Genomic DNA, 19,718 nt, shown 5'->3' on the forward strand with positions numbered 1-19,718 from the left:
ATGGGCAGTTCTGTGACTCCAACACATTTGCTTTAGTTTGGGTTGTTTTAGTCAATTCTTGGCCAAGCCTCCAGAGGAGGATAGCATCAATACAGGCCAAGAAAATTAAATTTTGGAGGAGGTCAAAATTGATCCTATTTGACTAACCTCTGCTCAGAGCTAATCTCTCAAATATTTCAGTAATTAATGTTACACCACTGTTCAAAAAAGGGTGTAAAGATAAACCCAGCAACTACAGGCTAGTCAGTTTAACCTCAGGAGTGGGGAAGCTTTTAGAAACAGTAATCAGGGACAAAATTAACAGTCACTTGGATAGGGATGGATTAATTAAGGAAAGCCAGCACGGATTTGCTAAACGCAAATCATGTTTAACTAACTTAATTGAGTTTTTTTATGAGGTAAGCGAGAGGGTTGATGAGGGTAATGTGGTTAATGTAGTGTACAGGTACATGGATTTCCAAAAGGCATTCGACAAATTGCCAGTAAAATTGAAGCCCATGGAATAAAAGAGACAGCGACAGCCTGGATACGACATTGGCTCAGTGACAGGGAACAGAGAGTAGTGGTGAATGGTTATTTTTCAGACTGGAGGAAGGTATACAGTGGTGTTCCCCAGGGTCGGTCTAAGACCACTGCTTTTCCTGATATATATTAAGGACTTGGACATGGGTGTACAGGGCACAATTTAAAAATTTGCAGATGACACAAAACTTGGAAGTATAGTGAACAGTGAGGAAAATGATGAAATGGGAAGACACGTGGCAGATGAAATTTAACACAAAAAAGTGTGAACTGATACATTTTGGTAGAAATAATGAGGAGAGTGCCATGTATGTAACCTCAATGTAACACCACTATTACTGTATACACTCAACTTAGATGCACACCTTGACCACAAGGGGTGAATTTGTGGGAGTCACTCCTTACCTGATCACACAGGTATAAAAAGGGAGGTCCCACACAGGGTCCTCCTCTTTGGAGTCCTCTGAATAAAGAGTTAAGGTCACAGAGTGACCTTGTCCCCAGAATGTGCCTCGTGTGGTTTCATACTGTAGAGTAAGGACTTTACATTGGCGACGAGAAACGGGAATTCACGACCCACGTGAACGGCCCCCGGTAGCACAGAGGAATGGTACTGTGTTGGGGAAGACTTGGACGATTTTGTCGAGAGGCTTCAGCAAAGCTTCGTTACGAAAGAATGGCCGACAAGCGAAGGGCTCATCTTTTGACCAGCTGCGGACCAAAGACTTACGTGCTCATAAAGGACTTACTAGCACCCGAAAAGCCGGCGGACAAAACCTTTGAAGAACTTAGCAAATTGATTGGGGAGCACCTCAAACCGGCGAGCAGCATACATATGGCCCGACACAGATTCTACACCCACCAACGTCGTGAAGGACAGAGCATACCGGACTTCGTAGCGGACCTCCGACGTTTGGCCAGCCTCTGTAAGTTCACAGACGCCTGCAGGGGGGAGATGCTAAGGGACTTCTTTATCGAGGGCATCGGTCATGCAGGAATTTTCTGCAAATTAATTGAGACCTTGGAAGCGACGGAGTTGATAGCTCAAACTTTCATGGCGGGTAGGAAGAGACGAAAATAATATACGCGCGCAATTCTGCCTCTAACGCGGCGATGGATCAGGGAGTCAACATCATCAACGCGACTCAGAGCCCCACAAGCAGGCAGGGGCAGTCCGACACTCCCCAGGCAGCAATAGACCCCAGAGTAGGACTTCAACAGAGACAATGGCAGGCTGAACGGACATTCACGCCATCACAGTGGACAATGCGGCCCGGGATGGGGCCATTGATACCCACCAATAGGGTACTTAAGAGCAGTCAAAAGGACAGTTAGCGCGGAATGCCTGGCCATAGTCCCTTTGTTCCCAACAATGGAAACTTTAACTCATGCTGGAGGAAAACACTCAGCTAGGTCATGCAGATTTCAACAGTTTGTCTGCAGGAATGCAATCTCAGTGGCCACTTAGTTCGAATGTGCAGGAAGTCTGCAACCAGACTAATATATGAGGCGGATGGACCAGAAGAGGGTTCTTTGAGGCAGGATGACTTTTGGGGCAAATCGATGGACGCCGAGGTTCAGCGGGTCCATGTGGCGAATATTCACAATTCATACACCAAAACGCCACCCATGATGATGAGGATTTTATTAAACAGTATTCCAGTACGCATGGAGCTGGACACTGGGGCCAGCCAGACACTCATGGGCGTTCAGCAATTTGAGAAGCTATGGCCACTTAAAGCCAGTAGACTCAAATTAGCACGTATTGAGACACAATTACAGACTTACACTAAAGAAATCATTCCGGTGCTAGGCAGTGCAATGTTGGCTGTCACACACAATGGGTTAGTGAATCGGCTGCCGCTCTGGATTGTCCCGGGCAATGGTCCCGCACTGTTGGGGAGGAGCTGGTTAGCCAAGATGAACTGGAAATGGGGGGATGTTCACGCAATGTCCTCGGTGGAACGAAGTTCGTGCTCACAAGTCCTACAACAATTTGATTCACTATTCCAACCTGGCGTCGGGACTTTCAAAGGCACTAAAGTAGTGATACACATCACCCTGGACGTCAGGCCAGTGCACCACAAAGCCAGAGCGGTGCCGTATGTAATGCAGGAAAAGATCGAGAGCGAATTGGACCGGCTGTTGAGAGAGGGCATCATCTCGCCTGTTGAATTCAGTGACTGGGCGAGTCCCATCGTTCCCGTCCTAAAAGCGGATGGCTCTGTCAGGATCTGTGGCGACGACAAGGCCACCATCAATCGGGTGTCTCTACAAGATCAATACCCGCTCCCGAGAGCGGAGGACCTCTTCGCCACGCTGGCAGGCGGCAAGCTGTTCACCAAGTTGGACCTCACTTCAGCCTACATGACCCAGGAACTGGCCAACGAATCTAAACTACTGACCACCATCACTACGCACAAGGGACTGTCGTTTATAACAGGTGCCCATTTGGCATTCGATCAGCGGCCGCGATTTTTCAACATGGAAAGCCTGCTTAAATCCATTCCTGGAACAATCGTATTTCAGGACGACATCCTCATCACAGGTCGTGACACCGAGGAACACCTCCACAACCTGGAGGAGGTGCTGCGCCGACTGGACCGGGTAGGCCGGCGACTCAAGAAGTCTAAATGTGTGTTCTTAGCTCCTGAGGTTGAGTTTCTGGGCAGGAGGGTTGCTGCAGATGGGATTCGGCCCACCGAATCCAAAACGGAGGTGATTCGACGAGCACCCAGGCCCTGCAACACATCGGAGCTGCGTTCATTCCTGGGACTGTTGAACTATTTTGGGAACTTTCTGCCGAACTTGAGCACGTTGTTGGAGCCACTACACGTGCTCCTGCGTAAGGGTTGTGATTGGTTTTGGGGGGACTGTCAGGAACGGGCTTTTGATCGGGCGCGAAACCTACTGTGTTCGAACAAGTTGTTGACCCTGTACGACCCCTGTAAAAAATTGGTTCTGACATGCGCTGCATCGTCCTATGGGGTTGGGTGCGTGTTGCAGCAGGACAATGCTGAAGGTCAACTAAAACCTGTGGCTTATGCCTCCAGGTCGCTCTCTCAAGCAGACCGGGGATATGGGATGGTCGAGAAGGAAGCGCTTGCATGTGTCTATGGTGTAAAAAAAATGCATCAGTACCTCTTTGGTAGGAAGTTTGAATTAGAGACAGACCTCAAGCCATTAACATCCCTGTTGTCAGACAGCAAGGCTATTAATGCCAACCCATCAGCTCGCATACAGCGATGGGCCTTCACGTTGGCTGCTTATGACTACTCCATCCGGCACCGGCCCGGCACTGAAAATTGCGCTGACGCACTCAGCAGGCTTCCACTGGCCACCACTGAGGGGACAGCGGAGCAAAGCGCTGAGATGGTCATGGCTGTCGATGCCTTTGACAATGCAGGCTCCCCCATCACAGCCCACCAGATCAAAATCTGGACCAACAGAGATCCCCTCCTATCCCTGATTAAGAAATGTGTCCTGACTGGGGATTGGGCGCCCGCACACGGAGCATGCCCTGAGGAGGTCAGACCGTTCCACAGACGGATGGATGAGCTCTCCATCCAAGCCGACTGCCTACTATGGGGCAGCCGGGTAGTTATGCCCCAGAAGGGCAGGGAGGCATTCATCAGGGAACTCCACAGCGAGCACCCAGGCATTGTGCTGATGAAGGCCATTGACCGGTCACACGTTTGGTGGCCTGGAATTGATTCAGACCTGGAACACTGTGTTTGCAGGTGCATGATGTGTGCCCAGCTGGGTAATGCCCCCAGGGAGGCCCCGCTCAGCCCGTGGCCCTGGCCCACCAGGCCATGGTCACGCATTCATGTTGACTACGCGGGCCCGTTCATGGGTAAGATGTTCCTTATTGTGGTAGATGCGTGCTTGAAATGGATCGAGTGCATCATTCTGAATTCATGCACGTGATCCAGCACCGTGGAAAGCCTACGTGCGATCTTTGCAACTCATGGCTTGCCGGACATTCTAGTTAGTGATAATGGCCCATGTTTCACAAGCTACGAATTCCGAGAGTTTATGTCGGGCAATGGCATCAACCACGTCAGGACTGCGCCATTCAAGCCGGCCTCCAATGGCCACGCGGAACGTGTGATCCAAATCATTAAGCAAGGTATGCTCAGGATTCAAGGACCCTCCTTACAATGCCGCCTATCGCGTCTCCTGCTGGCCTATAGATCCCGACCACATTCACTCACGGGGTCCCGCCCGCAGAGCTACTAATAAAACGGACACTCAAAACTCGGTTGTCCCTCATTCACCCAGTCCTGACCGACATAGTTGAGGGCAAGCGCAAGTCACAAAACGAGTACCATGACCGTAACTCGAGGGGGAGATGTATAAAAATAAATGATCCTGTATTCGTCCTCAATCACGCCATGGGGCCCAAATGGCTTAATTGACAAACAAGGAATAGGGTCATCGTGGTAAAACTCAACAATGGTCAGATATGCCGTAAGCATCTGGACCAAGTAAAAAAAAGGTTCAGCATCGATACGGAGGAACCTGAAGAAGACCATGAGATGGAGCTCACCACACCGCCAGTGAATGAGCAACAAGAGCAATCAGCAGAATGCACAGTCCCTGCGGTCAGCCCGGACAGGCCGGAATCACCACAGGTGACAGACACTCTCGTCAGTGTCCAACAACCAGAGCCCCAACTGCGGCGCTCCACGAGGGAGCGTGGACCACCTGAAAGACTGAACCTATGATCCCAATAAGACTTTGGGTGGGGGGGAAGGTGATGTCATGTATGTAACCACAATGTAACACCACTGTATTACTGTATACACTCAACCTAGATGCACACCTTGACCACAAGGGGTGAACTTGTGGGAGACGCTCCTTACCTGATTACACAGGTATAAAAAGGGAGGTACCAAGCAGGGTCATTGTCTTTGGAGTCCTGTGAATAAAGAGTTAAGGTCACAGAGTGATCTTGTTCCCAGAATATGCCTCGTGTGGTTTCATACTGTAGAGTAAGGACTTTACAGAGAGGACATATAAACAAATGGTAAAATCCTAAAGAGGTGCATGAACAGAGAGACCTTGGGGTATGTGTGCATAAATCGTTGAAGGTGGCAAGGCAGGTTAGAAAGCAGTTAAAAAGGCATATGGGATCCTGGGCTTCATAATTAGCGGTATAGAATACAAAAGTGTGGAAATTAAGATGAACCTGTTTAAAACACTGGTTCAACCCCAACTAGAGTACTGTGTCCAATTCTGGGCACCACATTGTAGGAAGGATGTGAAGGCTTTATAGCAGGTCAGAAAAGATTTACGAGAATGGTTCCAGGAATGAGGAATGTCAGTTATGTTTATAGACTGGAGAAGCTGGGGTTGTTCTCCTTGGAGCAGAGAAAATTGAGAGGAGATTTGATCGTGGTGTTCAAAATCATTAGGGGTTTGTACAGAATAGATAGAAAGAGACTGTTCCCATTGGCAGAAGGGTCGAGAACCAGAGGACACAGATTTAAGGTGATTGGCAAAAGAACCAAAGGCAACGTAAGAAAAAGCTTTTTTTACACACGAGTGGTTAAGATCAAGAATGTTCTGCCCGAAAGGCAGACTCAATTTTATCTTTCAAAAGGGAGTTGGATAAGTGTCTGAAGGAAAAAAAATCTGCAGGGCTACGGGAAAAGGGCAGGTGAGTGGGACTAGCTGTCGGCACAGACTCGACGGGCTGAATGGCCTTCTTCCATGCTGTAACCATTCTATGATTCTATGAACCTCATTTAAATCAGCCTTCCAAACCTGAACCAGCCTATCCTCCAAGGCTCAGCTGGTGGTGCTCTTTCTCTTTGAGTCAGAAAGTTGTAAGTTCAAACGTTGCTCCAGGACATAGAAATTTACAACACAGAAGGAGGTCATTCAGGCCACCTTGCCTATGCCGGCTCTTTACTCGAGCAATCTAAAATGAACTCCACTGTCCCCTCTCTTCCCATAACACCTGTGTCTCCCTCTACTTTAAATGTTTATCTGTATTTCCATTAAAACGATGCAATGATTTCTGTGTCAACTACCTCCTGTCGCAAAGTATTCTATGCACTAATCACTCTGCTTACTCACTCTAAATTTCTCATTACGTCTCCTCACTCACAGTAACAATTGATAACCCCTTTATGCATTTGTTTACCTAGATCACAACCAATCCATTCCAAAGTAATTCAATGTCAGTGAAATGCTCTATTTCAAAGCTTTGAGGTTTTGCTAACAGATATGAAAAGGCCCTAAATTAATATAATGCTTTCTGGAATATGCAGCATAGAAGAAAATTAAAAGAAAAATACATTCTAAAAACAAAAATAAAAGTATAAATCTTATAGCAACCAAAATTGTGATTTGTTTTCCAGTATGTTCAATCAATTTCACTGCATTTGTGACATTCACATGTGACGTCTTAAAATGTGACTCAATTGATAATAATTTTGTAAAGATCTGATGGGAAAGAAGTGTGAATTGTAACAAAGCAATCATTAAACAGAAGTGGATTATTTACCATCTAGGACACTCTGCCTTTCCCACCCAGAGGATGAAGAGGAGCCCATGCTGGTTGGTGAAGGTGGAATTTCTTCCTTTTCTGTAAAGAGCAGAAATACATCTTATCCTTAGAGTTTAGTTTGGTCTAATGTACACTTAACATCCTTGTCATGTGTTCTATCTCATGAGAAGTTCATGAAAATTTTACAAACTCCTATAATAAGAATTCATGAAACACTAAAACTATTGTGCACACACAACATGTCGATCCATTCTTGTATCTCACCTGCTCCTCAGCAAACATAAAATATTAGTCACACACATCACAAGAAAGGCCTAGCCTGAAAAAATAAGAGGACTGATCTGATTATGCTCTTAAGCACACCTTTGGATTTAGCTAACATTTATAAACACTGGAACGTAAAATTATATTCTCTTCTTCATTTGTATTGCTGATAAATTAGTGATGACTTTTTACTGTCCAATACTAGGAGAATTCATTGCATCTGAAGTAAACTCACCAATTCACTATGACTTGTAAAGATCACTTGGCCTCATCCTGCTCTTATTTCTTATGTTCTCATTTTATGTTCATTATAGAGCACAAACTCCTACCCCTGCTGCGCTTTATAATAATATCTCCTGAAGGAGAAAGTAATTCTACAGACAAGAACTCTTTTTTATTTCTGCCCAAATTGCTTGTTTGCTGACTTCTCTATAGATCTGAAAGTTATCCAAGTTCACTGATAAGGAAGAAAATGGAGAGATATTAGTGACATCAGCTAGGGATTCCTGTGCTGCTATTCTGAAACCGACCGAAGCATGAAGCAAGGAATTATCTGTGACTTGAAAAGCATAGGATTTTTAGTCAATCAATATATGTTGATGGATAAGGAGACAATGCAATGTGGTACAGTGAATTAATAAAGGGAAAACTTGCATTTGTATAGTGTCATGTTTGTAACCTTCATATAACTGTAACCAATATGTAACAACTGTGAAATACACACCTTGACCACAGGGGGTGAACTTGTGGGAGACACTCCTTACCTGGTCAGCCAGGTACTTAAAGGGAGGTTCCACGCAGGCTCAGCACTCCTTGGACCGGGGAATAAAGGTGCAGGTCATGCAGCTTGTCTGCAGTATATGCCTCATGTGAATATGTTCTAGAGTTGAGAACTCTACATATAGTATATTTAGGCACATTCCAAAATGCTTGTGAGTCACTTTTGAAGTTCTGTCACTGTTTTTCAGTCAGCAAATGTGGGAGACAATTTGCACAGCAGGGTCTCACAAACAACATTTGGACAATTAACCAGTTAATCTGCTTTTGGTGCTTGGTGCTTCCCCCAGCCACCGCAAATGATGACGGAAAATGGGTCAGGCACTGAAGTGATTGGTGGCCAGGTTACCATGAGAACCTTGCTTTTTTCTGAATAGTGCCATGGAATCTTTTGCATCCACCTTAACAGGCAGATGGGACCTCTGTTCAACATCTGGTCTAAGCTAGGACAATCAACGTGCATCTCTAGGAATGAGATTCAATTCGAGTCCAGGCAAGAAAGATTAATGTGCAGTTTAATGAAATAGTTAAAGACAGAGGTCTAGATCTCCCACTGTCCTCCACCTGACTGTGTGTGTGTGTGAGTTAGAGCGTGGGAGGGAGGGCGATGGAGAGAGAGGTTGGCAATCTATAACATTGTATCTCCACCCATTTAGTGCCTGGAACATTTTCTGTTGTCATTTCCAAATACCATTTTTGGCCAGACAAATTTGGACTTTCTTGCTGGATAAATACATACCTAGGGCCAGCAGGGGATCACTAAACATGAAAGATCATCGACCTGAAACATTAACTCTGTTTTTCTCTCCACAGATGCTGCCTGACCTGCTGAGTATTTCCAGCATTTTCTGTTTTTATTTTACACTAAACAAACATGACCCTAAATGGATTAACAAGTTAATCAAAAGGGAAATAAAAATAAAAAGGAAAACCGACCTCTACAAATCCTGCATGGAGAAAAGTGAAGAGGTTCACTGGGCTATAGCGGGGCAAAGAGAGAACTGGGAAAACGCATAGCGACAACGCATAACAGTAAGGAATTCTTTCAGTACTTTATCAGTTTTAACAGAATTTGATTTTGGTTAGAGTGGTTGACAGGATGGTTTTTTCACAGCTATAACCTTACCTGTTGATACAAACATATCATCTAAGTCCTCAGAATCATGGCTTGACTGCCTTCGGCCCAATCCAACAGAATAACTTCTCTGCCGCTTGCTTCCTGAGCAAGAGCCCCGCGTCTGGTTGAACTTCACTCCTTGAACAAACCAAAAGAGATTTCCATGATTCATAGTGCATAGGAATGCTGCTGTATTTAGTTATTATATACAAAACTATTGTTGTAGGATATTGCTAAAGGCCCCTTTCGTTAGGTACACCGAAAGCTGCACAGCCATACTGAAATGTAGGTTAATACAATCGATGTGTCAGTAGGGTGTCATTTATGACTTTGATGAGCGGCGTTTTAGTACTGTGGCAGGGGTGGAAACCTGAGTGGCTTTAAGAAGCATTATCTACAGAAAATAGACTAGCCTAAAAAGGTTTTATTAACACACAAAGCAGCAACATGCAACATGAATTGCAATATGCATCAGTTGAGTTGTCACAATGGTAGAAATGATGTACAACTTATCTTTTCCCCTGAACAAAGAGGTTTGACAAAAATAAATATCATAGGAAGACGGGTCGCTGTTTGTACAAACTTCATGAATGGAACCATATGTTCTTTCCATTCACCTGCCCACACATGCACCACCAGACCCAGACACTGGGAAATGGGAGGGAGGCGTAATGAGGTCAGTGTATGGCAGAGCATGTCCCTAAGCACTAATCTGCCCCTGCTCACCTCAGATCCCCTGAACAAATCGGTGGAGGAGGTGGATAATGGGCCACATTCTCTAAACAAAAGGAAAATACTGCGGATGCTGGAATCTGGAATAAAAACAGAAAACGCTGGAAATCTCAGCAGGTCAGGCTGGGGATGACAGGACAAACTGAAATGGAATACCAGGAGTTAGAAAAACATTAGTCAAGATAGGGTGTGAATAGCGGAATAATGACCAGCTATCATTAGAGACAAGGAGAAAAAAAGAAACAGGCTTGGTGGGCGGGGGCGGGGGCGGGGGGAAGGGAGCCAAGGATTGGTAGCGGTTATGCTCTGAAATTGTTGAACTCAGTTTTGAGTCTAGGAGGCTGTAAAGAGCCTAAACGAAAGATGAGGTGCTGTTCCTCGAGCTTGTGTTGAGCTTCATTGGAACAGTGTAGGAGACCAAGGACGGAGAGGTCAGAGTGGGAGTGGAGTGGAGAATTAAAGTGACAGGTAACTGGAAGTTCAGGGTCACACTCACGGACTGAACGGAGGTGTTTCGCAAAGCGGTCACCCAATCTATGCTTGATCTCCCCAATGTAGAGCAGATCACATCGTGAGCGGTGAATACAGTATACTAAATTGAAATAGGAGGTGTGTGGGGGGCCTGACCCATCCACCTCCATGGCACGAACCTGGTATTGCAGTACTTCCAGGAACGGTGCAGTGGCTCTAGGCCTTTTGGCTAAGAGCATTGGCGCAGAGTGATCCTTGATGTGTGCAAGGTGACCTCTGGCGTTTGTGATTTGACAAAGAATTGGAAAGATTGGCAACGAAAAAAAAAAAATACTAAATTGAAACTCTGCTTTCTCTCCACAGATGCTGCCTGACCTGCTGAGATTTCCAGCATTTTCTGTTTTTATTCTACATTCTCTATACTGTTGCCTGGTGATGTAATTCACTGAAAATTATTTTCACATGTGTTTGACCAACCTATTTGGTCCAAGAGTAGGAAAAAAAATCACAAGTACATTTCCATTACCTGTGTTTCGTACTTCCACATACGATAGTAAAGATTCCTGAGTGGCAGCATTTATTGGGATGATAGTGGTGTAGATGGACATGCTGTTACATGCTCTGCTTGTCTGAATGGCTTTCAGGCGATGTCTTCTAGAAGGTCCTCCAGAAAACGAGACAATAGATTGTTTAGTTCAGTTTGCAAACCGGTGCCTAATATTCTCGATTCAGTCTGTCCTATTATACCATTTAATTAGTATCTAGCACTAAATTAGAGTTTCTGGGAGATTCTACTACTCTTAATGCAAAATTGATTAATTCAACATATTAAATAATGAAATGTTTAAGCATGAAATTTCCACTATGCTGTGTTATTTACGTTGCTACTGTTATGTTCAGAATAACTCCACAAGACTGTGTGCTGTAAGCTCAAACTGATGTGACCTTAGTCTCTTTAATCAAACTCCAGAGTGAAGAATCAGCATGGCAGGTTCCAACCTTTTATACTTGTTTACATGAGGTGTGAGGGTGACCCCTGGGTCTTCAACAGGTGCTCCCCCTGGTGGCAAGTCGTACACTATTATAAAGTTTACATACATAACAGCTACGTTCAAATATTTAACTGCTATAAACGATTTTAAATGATCAGGAGTGGACTGTGTGGTGCACACTTTCCTCTTTCATGCTTGGTTGTAAAGGATCGCCTGGGGACGATGCATAGAGCAGAATCAGGCCGGGAGGATCGTACACCCATTACAGAGCTGGCCCAATGTTCCACCCTCGAACATCAGAACCAAATTGCACTTTGAACTCAAGAAGGTAGAGATTACAGCCATCTCCCCCATAAAACTCAGTCCTACTCTCAAATACATAATTAGCTAGTTCTGTTTTGAAGTAGTCATCCAATAGAGCATCAACTACTTTTGCTGAGAATCTGTTCTATATATCTACTACTCGAGGGGGGGAAATAATTTTCCATCATTTGTTTCTTACTTGAGTCTTTTAAGGTGAAAATGAAATAATTATTAGAGAATTGCTAAGTATAATACAGTCATTTTATAAATCAAAGTTCTAGAAATGCATTTACCATATTCAATTTCACTCTCTTTCTCAGCCATATTTTCAAAGTCTCTGATGACTGATTGTGCAGTCAACTGATGGAGGATATCATCCCAAGGATTTTCAGTGGCTTGTGTTGACTCCTGTTGAGATGGTGTATGGTAGAAGGAGGAAAGGTTCGCTGTTACTTCCCAAGTGACGGATTGCCCACAGATCAAGCCATGAATCACCGATTTACACTGCATTATGGGTACGTCGTCCACTTCAGTCAAACCCGGATCCTCAGAGGTCACTGGAGAGAACAGATTCTCAGGATCGAAGAAAGTGTCCCACTCTGGGGTGGGCACTTGGAATAGTAAGGTGTCTGTGGAAAAAGATGATTAGAAACAAACTCAGAAATCAAAAGTTTATTTAAATCAAGTTAAACTGGTTTGGTCCACACTGAAGCTTGTTGCTAACTGTGTGAGTAGTATTGAGCACTCCTGTTGCTAGATCAGGCTATCATAATATCTTATTGTCTGTTGCTAAGTTTATGAATATTGTTATGTTTCCTGCTTTTTCTGCTATTTTTTTCCTCCTTAATCCTTTCCTTAAAGGCACGCAGACTCCTCGCTGTACAATTCCACAGACATTGGCTGCCTCCTATTACTTTGTGCAACCAGCCATTATTCATGTGCAGACACATTTTAGAGTGTCAGCAGGCTATTCAAAATGGAGGGCATCACAGTTGAGTCTAACACTATCCTCACCCAACATATTTCTTCATACACATACTTCCAATAGGGAACACCTGATACCGATCAAGAGCAGACGCCCTGGCTGATTGTTTTTCCCTCCCCTAACCTATCTCAGTGCAACTCCATTTAATACAATGTGCACCCAGATCAGTCAGGAATTTAATCCTGAATGCATGCTGCAGCTGAGTATGCTACACAGAGTCCACAATCAAAATATTATGGACAAATTGTGCACTTAACATTGCCTACTAACTAATTATCCCAGGAGGTCACCATTGGATGGTTTTGTGAGGATTTTGAGCTTTTGTGGGGAATTTGCTAAGTCTTCAAGACAACAGTAAAACTAAAGTCTATCAGATTCTTAGATGTCTGATTAAAAAGATGGCTTATCTATGATGGCTTACTGGAATCATTGAGGCTCATCCTTGAAAAACTGTCAGCTTGAAATTGTTGGGATTCACAACCAATATCATTTATTCTTCCTCCGACAGACCAGTTCATAGTCTGGTCTGTAGATACCTTCTCCAAGGCCTTGCGCAGATGACGCATGTCTAGTTGACCATTTGGTGAAGAGAAACTCCGGCCAGATAGTGCTGCTTGTGCTATCACTTTTCTTTTTCTTCTTGCCTCATCTGAAGAAGGGTCAACTCCAACAGAGCTCTGATAATGAAGGAGAGAGTTTTTCTCACTGTACAGTTAAATATGACAAATAAAATGATTACTTGGTTTCTTGAAACAGCATAAGATGTAACTGAACTGGTGATATTATTTCCATGGTTATTCTATCATACAGTTCACACCAGTATGGTGTAGGACATGGGTTAGATAGATAGTCCGAAGGTTTACTTCATTTGCCTTTGAAAAGGCTGGCAGTAACTTTCTTCAGGAGATTAAATGGGTTGGATAGAATAGTTTGTACATGGTCTGTGGAAAGACTGAAGAACTGAGTAGCTTTTTCTCATCTCATGCTTTCTTACATTCTAATGATCCTATTTATTTACAATGGCTCTAATTTTTGAGTATCTATAATGGCTCCTAAATATAAATTTGAAACTATGTTTAGTGTGTGAGTAAATCAGAATGATAGCAATCCTTCAGCTCCCTTCACCAATGGGCTTCTTTGGAAACCCTAGTCTCATCTCTAGGTTTACAGAAGAAGCCCAAAAAATAAATGTCAACTTGGTCTTTCACAACCTCTGATACATCATTCAACCCATCACATTCCTGTGACATTAACTTTCTGCATATGGAAACTCATAAGTTGCTTTGATTTCAGCCAAAAAGAGGCAGTGAACTGAAGTTTTTGATGGTCAATTAATCGTACCTCAAGTTAAAGGTAAACCCCCGAACCAGGCATGTCCATCGATACCTCCTCTCTAAAATCTCTAACTTACATCTTTCTCAGAAAGTTATGACTCCTTTGTTCTGGCTGCTTCCTCATCCTTAAGAAGTACATCGCAGCTTCTGATGCATGGATATACAGAACACGAAGCCTTCTTCATGGTAGGATGAAGCCAATTAGGAGTATCAGCCTTAAAGTTCTTTGAGGTTATCCACTTTGGTGGTAAAAACAGAGAGACAGACTATTATCTGAATGGTGACAGATTAGGAAAAGGGGAGGTGCAGCGAGATCTGGGTGTCATGGTACATCAGTCATTGAAGGTTGGCATGCAGGTGCAGCAGGCGGTTAAGAAAGCAAATGGCATGTTGGTCTTCATAGCGAGGGGATTTGAGTACAGGGGCAGGGGGGTGTTGCTACAGTTGTACAGGGCCTTGGTGAGGCCACACCTGGAGTATTGTGTACAGTTTTGGTCTCCTAACTTGAGGAAGGACATTCTTGCTATTGAGGGAGTGCAGCGAAGGTTCACCAGACTGATTCCTGGGATGGCGGGACTGACCTATCAAGAAAGACTGGATCAACCGGGCTTGTATTCACTGGAGTTCAGAAGAATGAGAGGGGATCTCATAGAAACGTTTAACATTCTGACGGATTTAGACAGGTTGGATGCAGGAAGAATGTTCCCAATGTTGGGGAAATCCAGAACCAGGGGTCACAGTCTAAGGATAAGGGGTAAGCCATTTAGGACCGAGATGAGGAGAAACTTCTTCACCCAGAGAGTGGTGAACCTGTGGAATTCTCTACCACAGAAAGTTGTTGAGGCCAATTCACTAAATATATTCAAAAAGGAGTTAGATGTAGTCCTTACTACTAGGGGGATCAAGGGGTATGGCGAGAAAGCAGGAATGGGGTACTGAAGTTGCATGTTCAGCCATGAACTCATTGAATGGCGGTGCAGGCTCGAAGGGCCAAATGGCCTACTCCTGCACCTATTTTCTATGTTTCTATGTTTCTATGTTCCTTCGTAATTTGGGCTCACTCCTATTAGAAGCCATCGAATGTAGAAGGGTTGACTGAACTGCCCAGGGTAAACTGAGCACAGGCTGGAATTCAAAGACTCATCCTTCATCTCACTTTTCAATTTAACAAAGCAGTTTTGTTGTTACTTAAATAGATTGATGTATTAATATTAATTCATATACTAGGCAATTTACTTACTTTACCATTAACCAATTCAAAAGGAGATAATACTTTTTTTGATGATTCCCAATGCAGCAAACTTTTCTGTCCCTGATGTGCAATGTTTTCCAAACCATGTGGGAGGGATGCTATCTTCCTGTCATTATCCTGAGGCTCTGTAGAGTCACTGCTATTTGAGCCACGGGTCGGTGTGCTTTGATCCTGAATTCCTTTATCACTGCTGATGGAACAATGTGTCAACGTATACTGCTCCTGGATGTACGAGGAATGGGAGATACGCTTCCGTAAGTCATTGAATGGATCACTCTCTAAATCTGAAATTCCAAAAATAAATATATGTAAAATATATAAGAATGCAGCCCTTCTTACTTTAGTGAAAAGCGCCATACCTTTTCTTTAAACCATGACATTTTAATAGTGGCATTTCTCAGGGTTAAATATTTCTTTGTGTGTTTGGCATGCATTTTTCATTTGGAGGTGTAGAAAGTGATTGCAAATTTCTCTTTTGTTGCATTGTTGTCAACTAGCACTAAGGTTTGGGAAACAATCTAATGAAAAAGGTGGCTAATGACTATCATCCCTGGTCTAAGGCTGGAGGAAAATGTTTTCATGGGATCAAAATGGTTCCAAGATGCCTGGTAATGGCTGGTTCGCGGAGTCAGAGGAAATGTATTAGCATGGATAGAGAATTGTCTGGCGAACAGAAAGCAGAGAGTCGGGATAAATGGGTACTTTTCAGGTTGGAAATCGGTGGTTAGTGGTGTGCCACAGGGATCGGTGCTGGGACCACAACTGTTTACAATATACATAGATGACCTGGAAGAGGGGACAGAGTGTAGTGTAACAAAATTTGCAGATGACACTAAGATTAGTGGGAAAGCGGGTTGTGTAGAGGACACACAGGCTGCAAAGAGATTTGGATAGGTTAAGCGAATGGGCTAAGGTTTGGCAGATGGAATACAATGTCGGAAAGTGTGAGGTCATCCACCTTGGGAAAAAAAACAGTAAAAAGGAATATTATTTGAATGGGGAGAAATTACAACATGCTGAGGTGCAGCGGGACCTGGGGGTCCTTGTGCATGAATCGCAAAAGGTTAGTTTGCAGGTGCAGCAGGTAATCAGGAAGGCGAATGGAATGTTGGCCTTCATTGCGAGAGGGATGGAGTACAAAAGCAGGGAGGTCCTGCTGCAACTGTATAGGGTATTGGTAAGGCCGCACCTGGAGTACTGCGTGCAGTTTTGGTCACCTTACTTAAGGAAGGATATACTAGCTTTGGAGGGGGTACAGAGACGATTCACTAGGCTGATTCCGGAGATGAGGGGGTTATCTTATGATGATAGATTGAGTAGACTGGGTCTTTACTTGTTGGAGTTCAGAAGGATGAGGGGTGATCTTATAGAAACATTTAAAATAATGAAAGGGATAGACAAGATAAAGGCAGAGAGGTTGTTTCCACTGGTCGGGGAGACTAGAACTAGGGGGCACAGCCTCAAAATACGGGGGAGCCAATTTAAAACCGAGTTGAGAAGGAATTTCTTCTCCCAGAGGGTTGTGAATCTGTGGAATTCTCTGCCCAAGGAAGCAGTTGAGGCTAGCTCATTGAATGTATTCAAGTCACAGATAGATAGATTTTTAACCAATAAGGGAATTAAGGGTTACGGGGAGCGGGCGGGTAAGTGGAGCTGAGTCCACGGCCAGATTAGCCATGATCTTATTGAATGGCGGAGCAGGCTCGAGGGGCTAGATGGCCTACTCCTGTTCCTAGTTCTTATGTTCTTATGTTCTTATGGTTAGAACTACGTCCATCCTTAGTGGCAGAGTTAGTAATCTAATACCTGAACCCGGCAGGACTACAGTATTCGAGTTTTGCGGGGCAGTGTTGGTGATTGACCAGCTAAATCTGGCTCACTAATGAAACCTGGAGTGGTGGACCTGACACCAAGGACTAGGATTCTTCTCCTCGGCTCCAGATAATCCCGCACCCAGGTAGAATGAGCTTGGCTGGACAAACAATAGGATACTTAACAGTATTCTGTATTGGAAAGCTGCACTGCTTTAAACTCCAGTCTTACCCCTCTGCACATTTGGGGGTTCCAAAGCCTTAGCTCAGCCAACCTGTGCCTAAGTCATTTGGACATAGGTGAGTAGGTTTTATCCCTATGAAAAGATAATGTACACCCTGTATTGGACAAACAGATGTCTACATGCATAGATTCCTCATTAACTTGGATCACAGACATTAACACAGCAATGGGTTTCCATATGTGTCAGACACCAAGCTTGTCAAAATAACATTGAAATGCTATTGGAATGGTTGAAGTACAACTTTAGTATTAATGGTAATTTTATGTCGAGTTAAGACTGAAACACTACCAAAGATAGTTCACTGCTCACGTAGTGAATAAGTTTTAATAGCATGTATGAATAAAAAGCACTTATAAACCAAAAAAATCTTTCAACTGGTTGAGTTGCTCCTTGGGAGATCAAGAGCCATGTTGCCCTGCTAAGTGGGCTTCTTTTGATAATAGAGAGCCCATGGTGGTGGTTCAGGAGATGGCCCAGACCATTCTGTTCTTCAAGTTCGAGACACAGCTTGAAATTGGGAAGCTTCTACAGGAAGGTAGGAAAGGGGAAAACAAAAATGAGAGATTAAAATTGGGTGAAGAAATAGTCTGATATTGATACGCCTTACCCTTGCATTTTTCATTTTCCTCGGCATTAGCACCTGAAAATTCTATTGAAATCTCACGGGAAATCTCCTTTAGTGCCTCCTCAACGTCATTCTTTTCAACAGGGAAAGGTGATTTGATTCCATCCGGCAAGACTGATGTCGAAGACTCATCTTGAGTCTGAAAAACGGAGTTGGCTGACCCTTTTAACAGTGTTTTAGAAATGTGCTGCTTCACCTGCAGTAGAAGGAACACGCCCAGGTATTTAACTATTATTTTTCAATATTAAGTAAATGTTACGTATGTACACATACATGAATACTAGTAAATCTCCCATGGAATTGACAGAGAATTACTGTTTCCATAGAAGAAAATCTGTATTACCTTTAATATATTATTAGCAGATCTCCATTAAATCTGTTATGTAACGAGGTCAAACCATGCAATGTACAGTGTATTCTGCTGCTAAGGGGCAACAATGATCTTTAACGATACAGAGTCTAATCGTTTTTAAGTAAACAGCACGTCGGATTAATTGTTTGATGAGCGAACCATGCATAGTGACATTAATCAAAGTTTAATTGAACTTCGAGCTGCGAATCAGAACACGAGATAAAATGTCTAGCTTTATTTTTTAAGTCAAAGACTATAGACATTTTGACTCCTCGATTATGAAGGTATTATCTTTAGGTGGGCGAGTTCCTCTGTATATTGCAAATACCTGGCTCTCAATTACTGAGGGATTTTCTCTGTACATTCCAAATTGTTGTCTTTGTTGCCTTACACTTTAAAAAAATATATATGTGTGACACTGGAAGTGAGCTACAATAGTGTGACAGATAAATAATGACTCTAGCTGTACTGTTTTTAATATATTGTAAATAGATACTTTGGAAGATCCAAATATATATTCCAGTATTCAAAGAACAAATATCTATAAAATTTGAGCATAAATAAACATGAATAATTTAGTACTCTAGAACCTCCAAAACTCTGAGGATTGCTCTGTATCTCCAGGCATATATGTGACATATGGTGTGATAAATAGGTGCTTGCATATGAACTGTAACATGTAAGCCACAATTTTACTAACCTCGGCTCTGGCAGGTGACGTCAGTGGCGGGTCCTGACCTCACTGCTGTCTCCATGCCAGCCTCTGAAATTAATTTCCTTTGATTGGGCTTGTTAAGCCCCACCCAGCGCGTTTCCCGGTCAATTAGAGAAAGCAGGTCTGGTGACGTCATCAGCCAATTTCCTTAAAGGAATCATGGCCAACTCTCTTTCGACACTGTGTTGTCAGTGTTCTACAGCATTGAGGTGCTGCAAACACTGACAAGCACTGTACAGAGATCGAGGGTTGCACCCAGGTTCTTCCATGACACCCTTCATATGCTTAGGGCGGGAGTCACAGTATGCAGGGAGGTCATCTTCTCTTCCCATGGTTGCACATTACAGAGAAGGGCACAAGCAGGGATATGGTAATGAGGACTCTGGTGCAGTGCCGCAAATGTTTCAATGATCTCAGTAGATCATGAAACGTTAGTACAAATCTCATCTCATCCTGCTGTGCCTCTCATCACATCCCTATCACTCTGCCTTACCTACCCTACTCCTGCATATCCTTACTCACACCAACTTGCACCTCCACCCATTCCTCTCTCTCTCTCTCTATCTACATTATCACATCTCCATCTCATTAGCCACCCCTCACCCTCATCCTAGTGCAATCATACCAACTAACAGCACACAAGGGTGGGCACTTGGATGTTTTATGCAATGTTCAAGTAAAGTTTCTGTTAATTTGTTGTC

General features: G+C 43.6%; 1 protein-coding gene across 1 annotated transcript in view; it reads right to left on the minus strand.

Moving 5' to 3' along the window:
- Positions 1 to 19,718, minus strand: part of vwa5b2 (von Willebrand factor A domain containing 5B2) — a 133,470-nt gene that overhangs the window by 16,094 nt on the left and 97,658 nt on the right. The window contains exons 12-18 of the mRNA XM_070882511.1: positions 17,933 to 18,146; positions 15,258 to 15,553; positions 13,105 to 13,360; positions 11,992 to 12,327; positions 10,930 to 11,067; positions 9,210 to 9,338; positions 7,040 to 7,120 (exon numbers count right to left, since the gene is read on the minus strand). Of these exons, the coding sequence (XP_070738612.1) occupies positions 7,040 to 7,120; positions 9,210 to 9,338; positions 10,930 to 11,067; positions 11,992 to 12,327; positions 13,105 to 13,360; positions 15,258 to 15,553; positions 17,933 to 18,146 (1,450 nt within the window). The remainder of the gene's footprint in view (positions 1 to 7,039; positions 7,121 to 9,209; positions 9,339 to 10,929; positions 11,068 to 11,991; positions 12,328 to 13,104; positions 13,361 to 15,257; positions 15,554 to 17,932; positions 18,147 to 19,718) is intronic.

Source organism: Pristiophorus japonicus, chromosome 6, assembly GCF_044704955.1.
Source record: "Pristiophorus japonicus isolate sPriJap1 chromosome 6, sPriJap1.hap1, whole genome shotgun sequence".
NCBI classification, from domain to species: Eukaryota; Metazoa; Chordata; class Chondrichthyes; family Pristiophoridae; genus Pristiophorus; species Pristiophorus japonicus.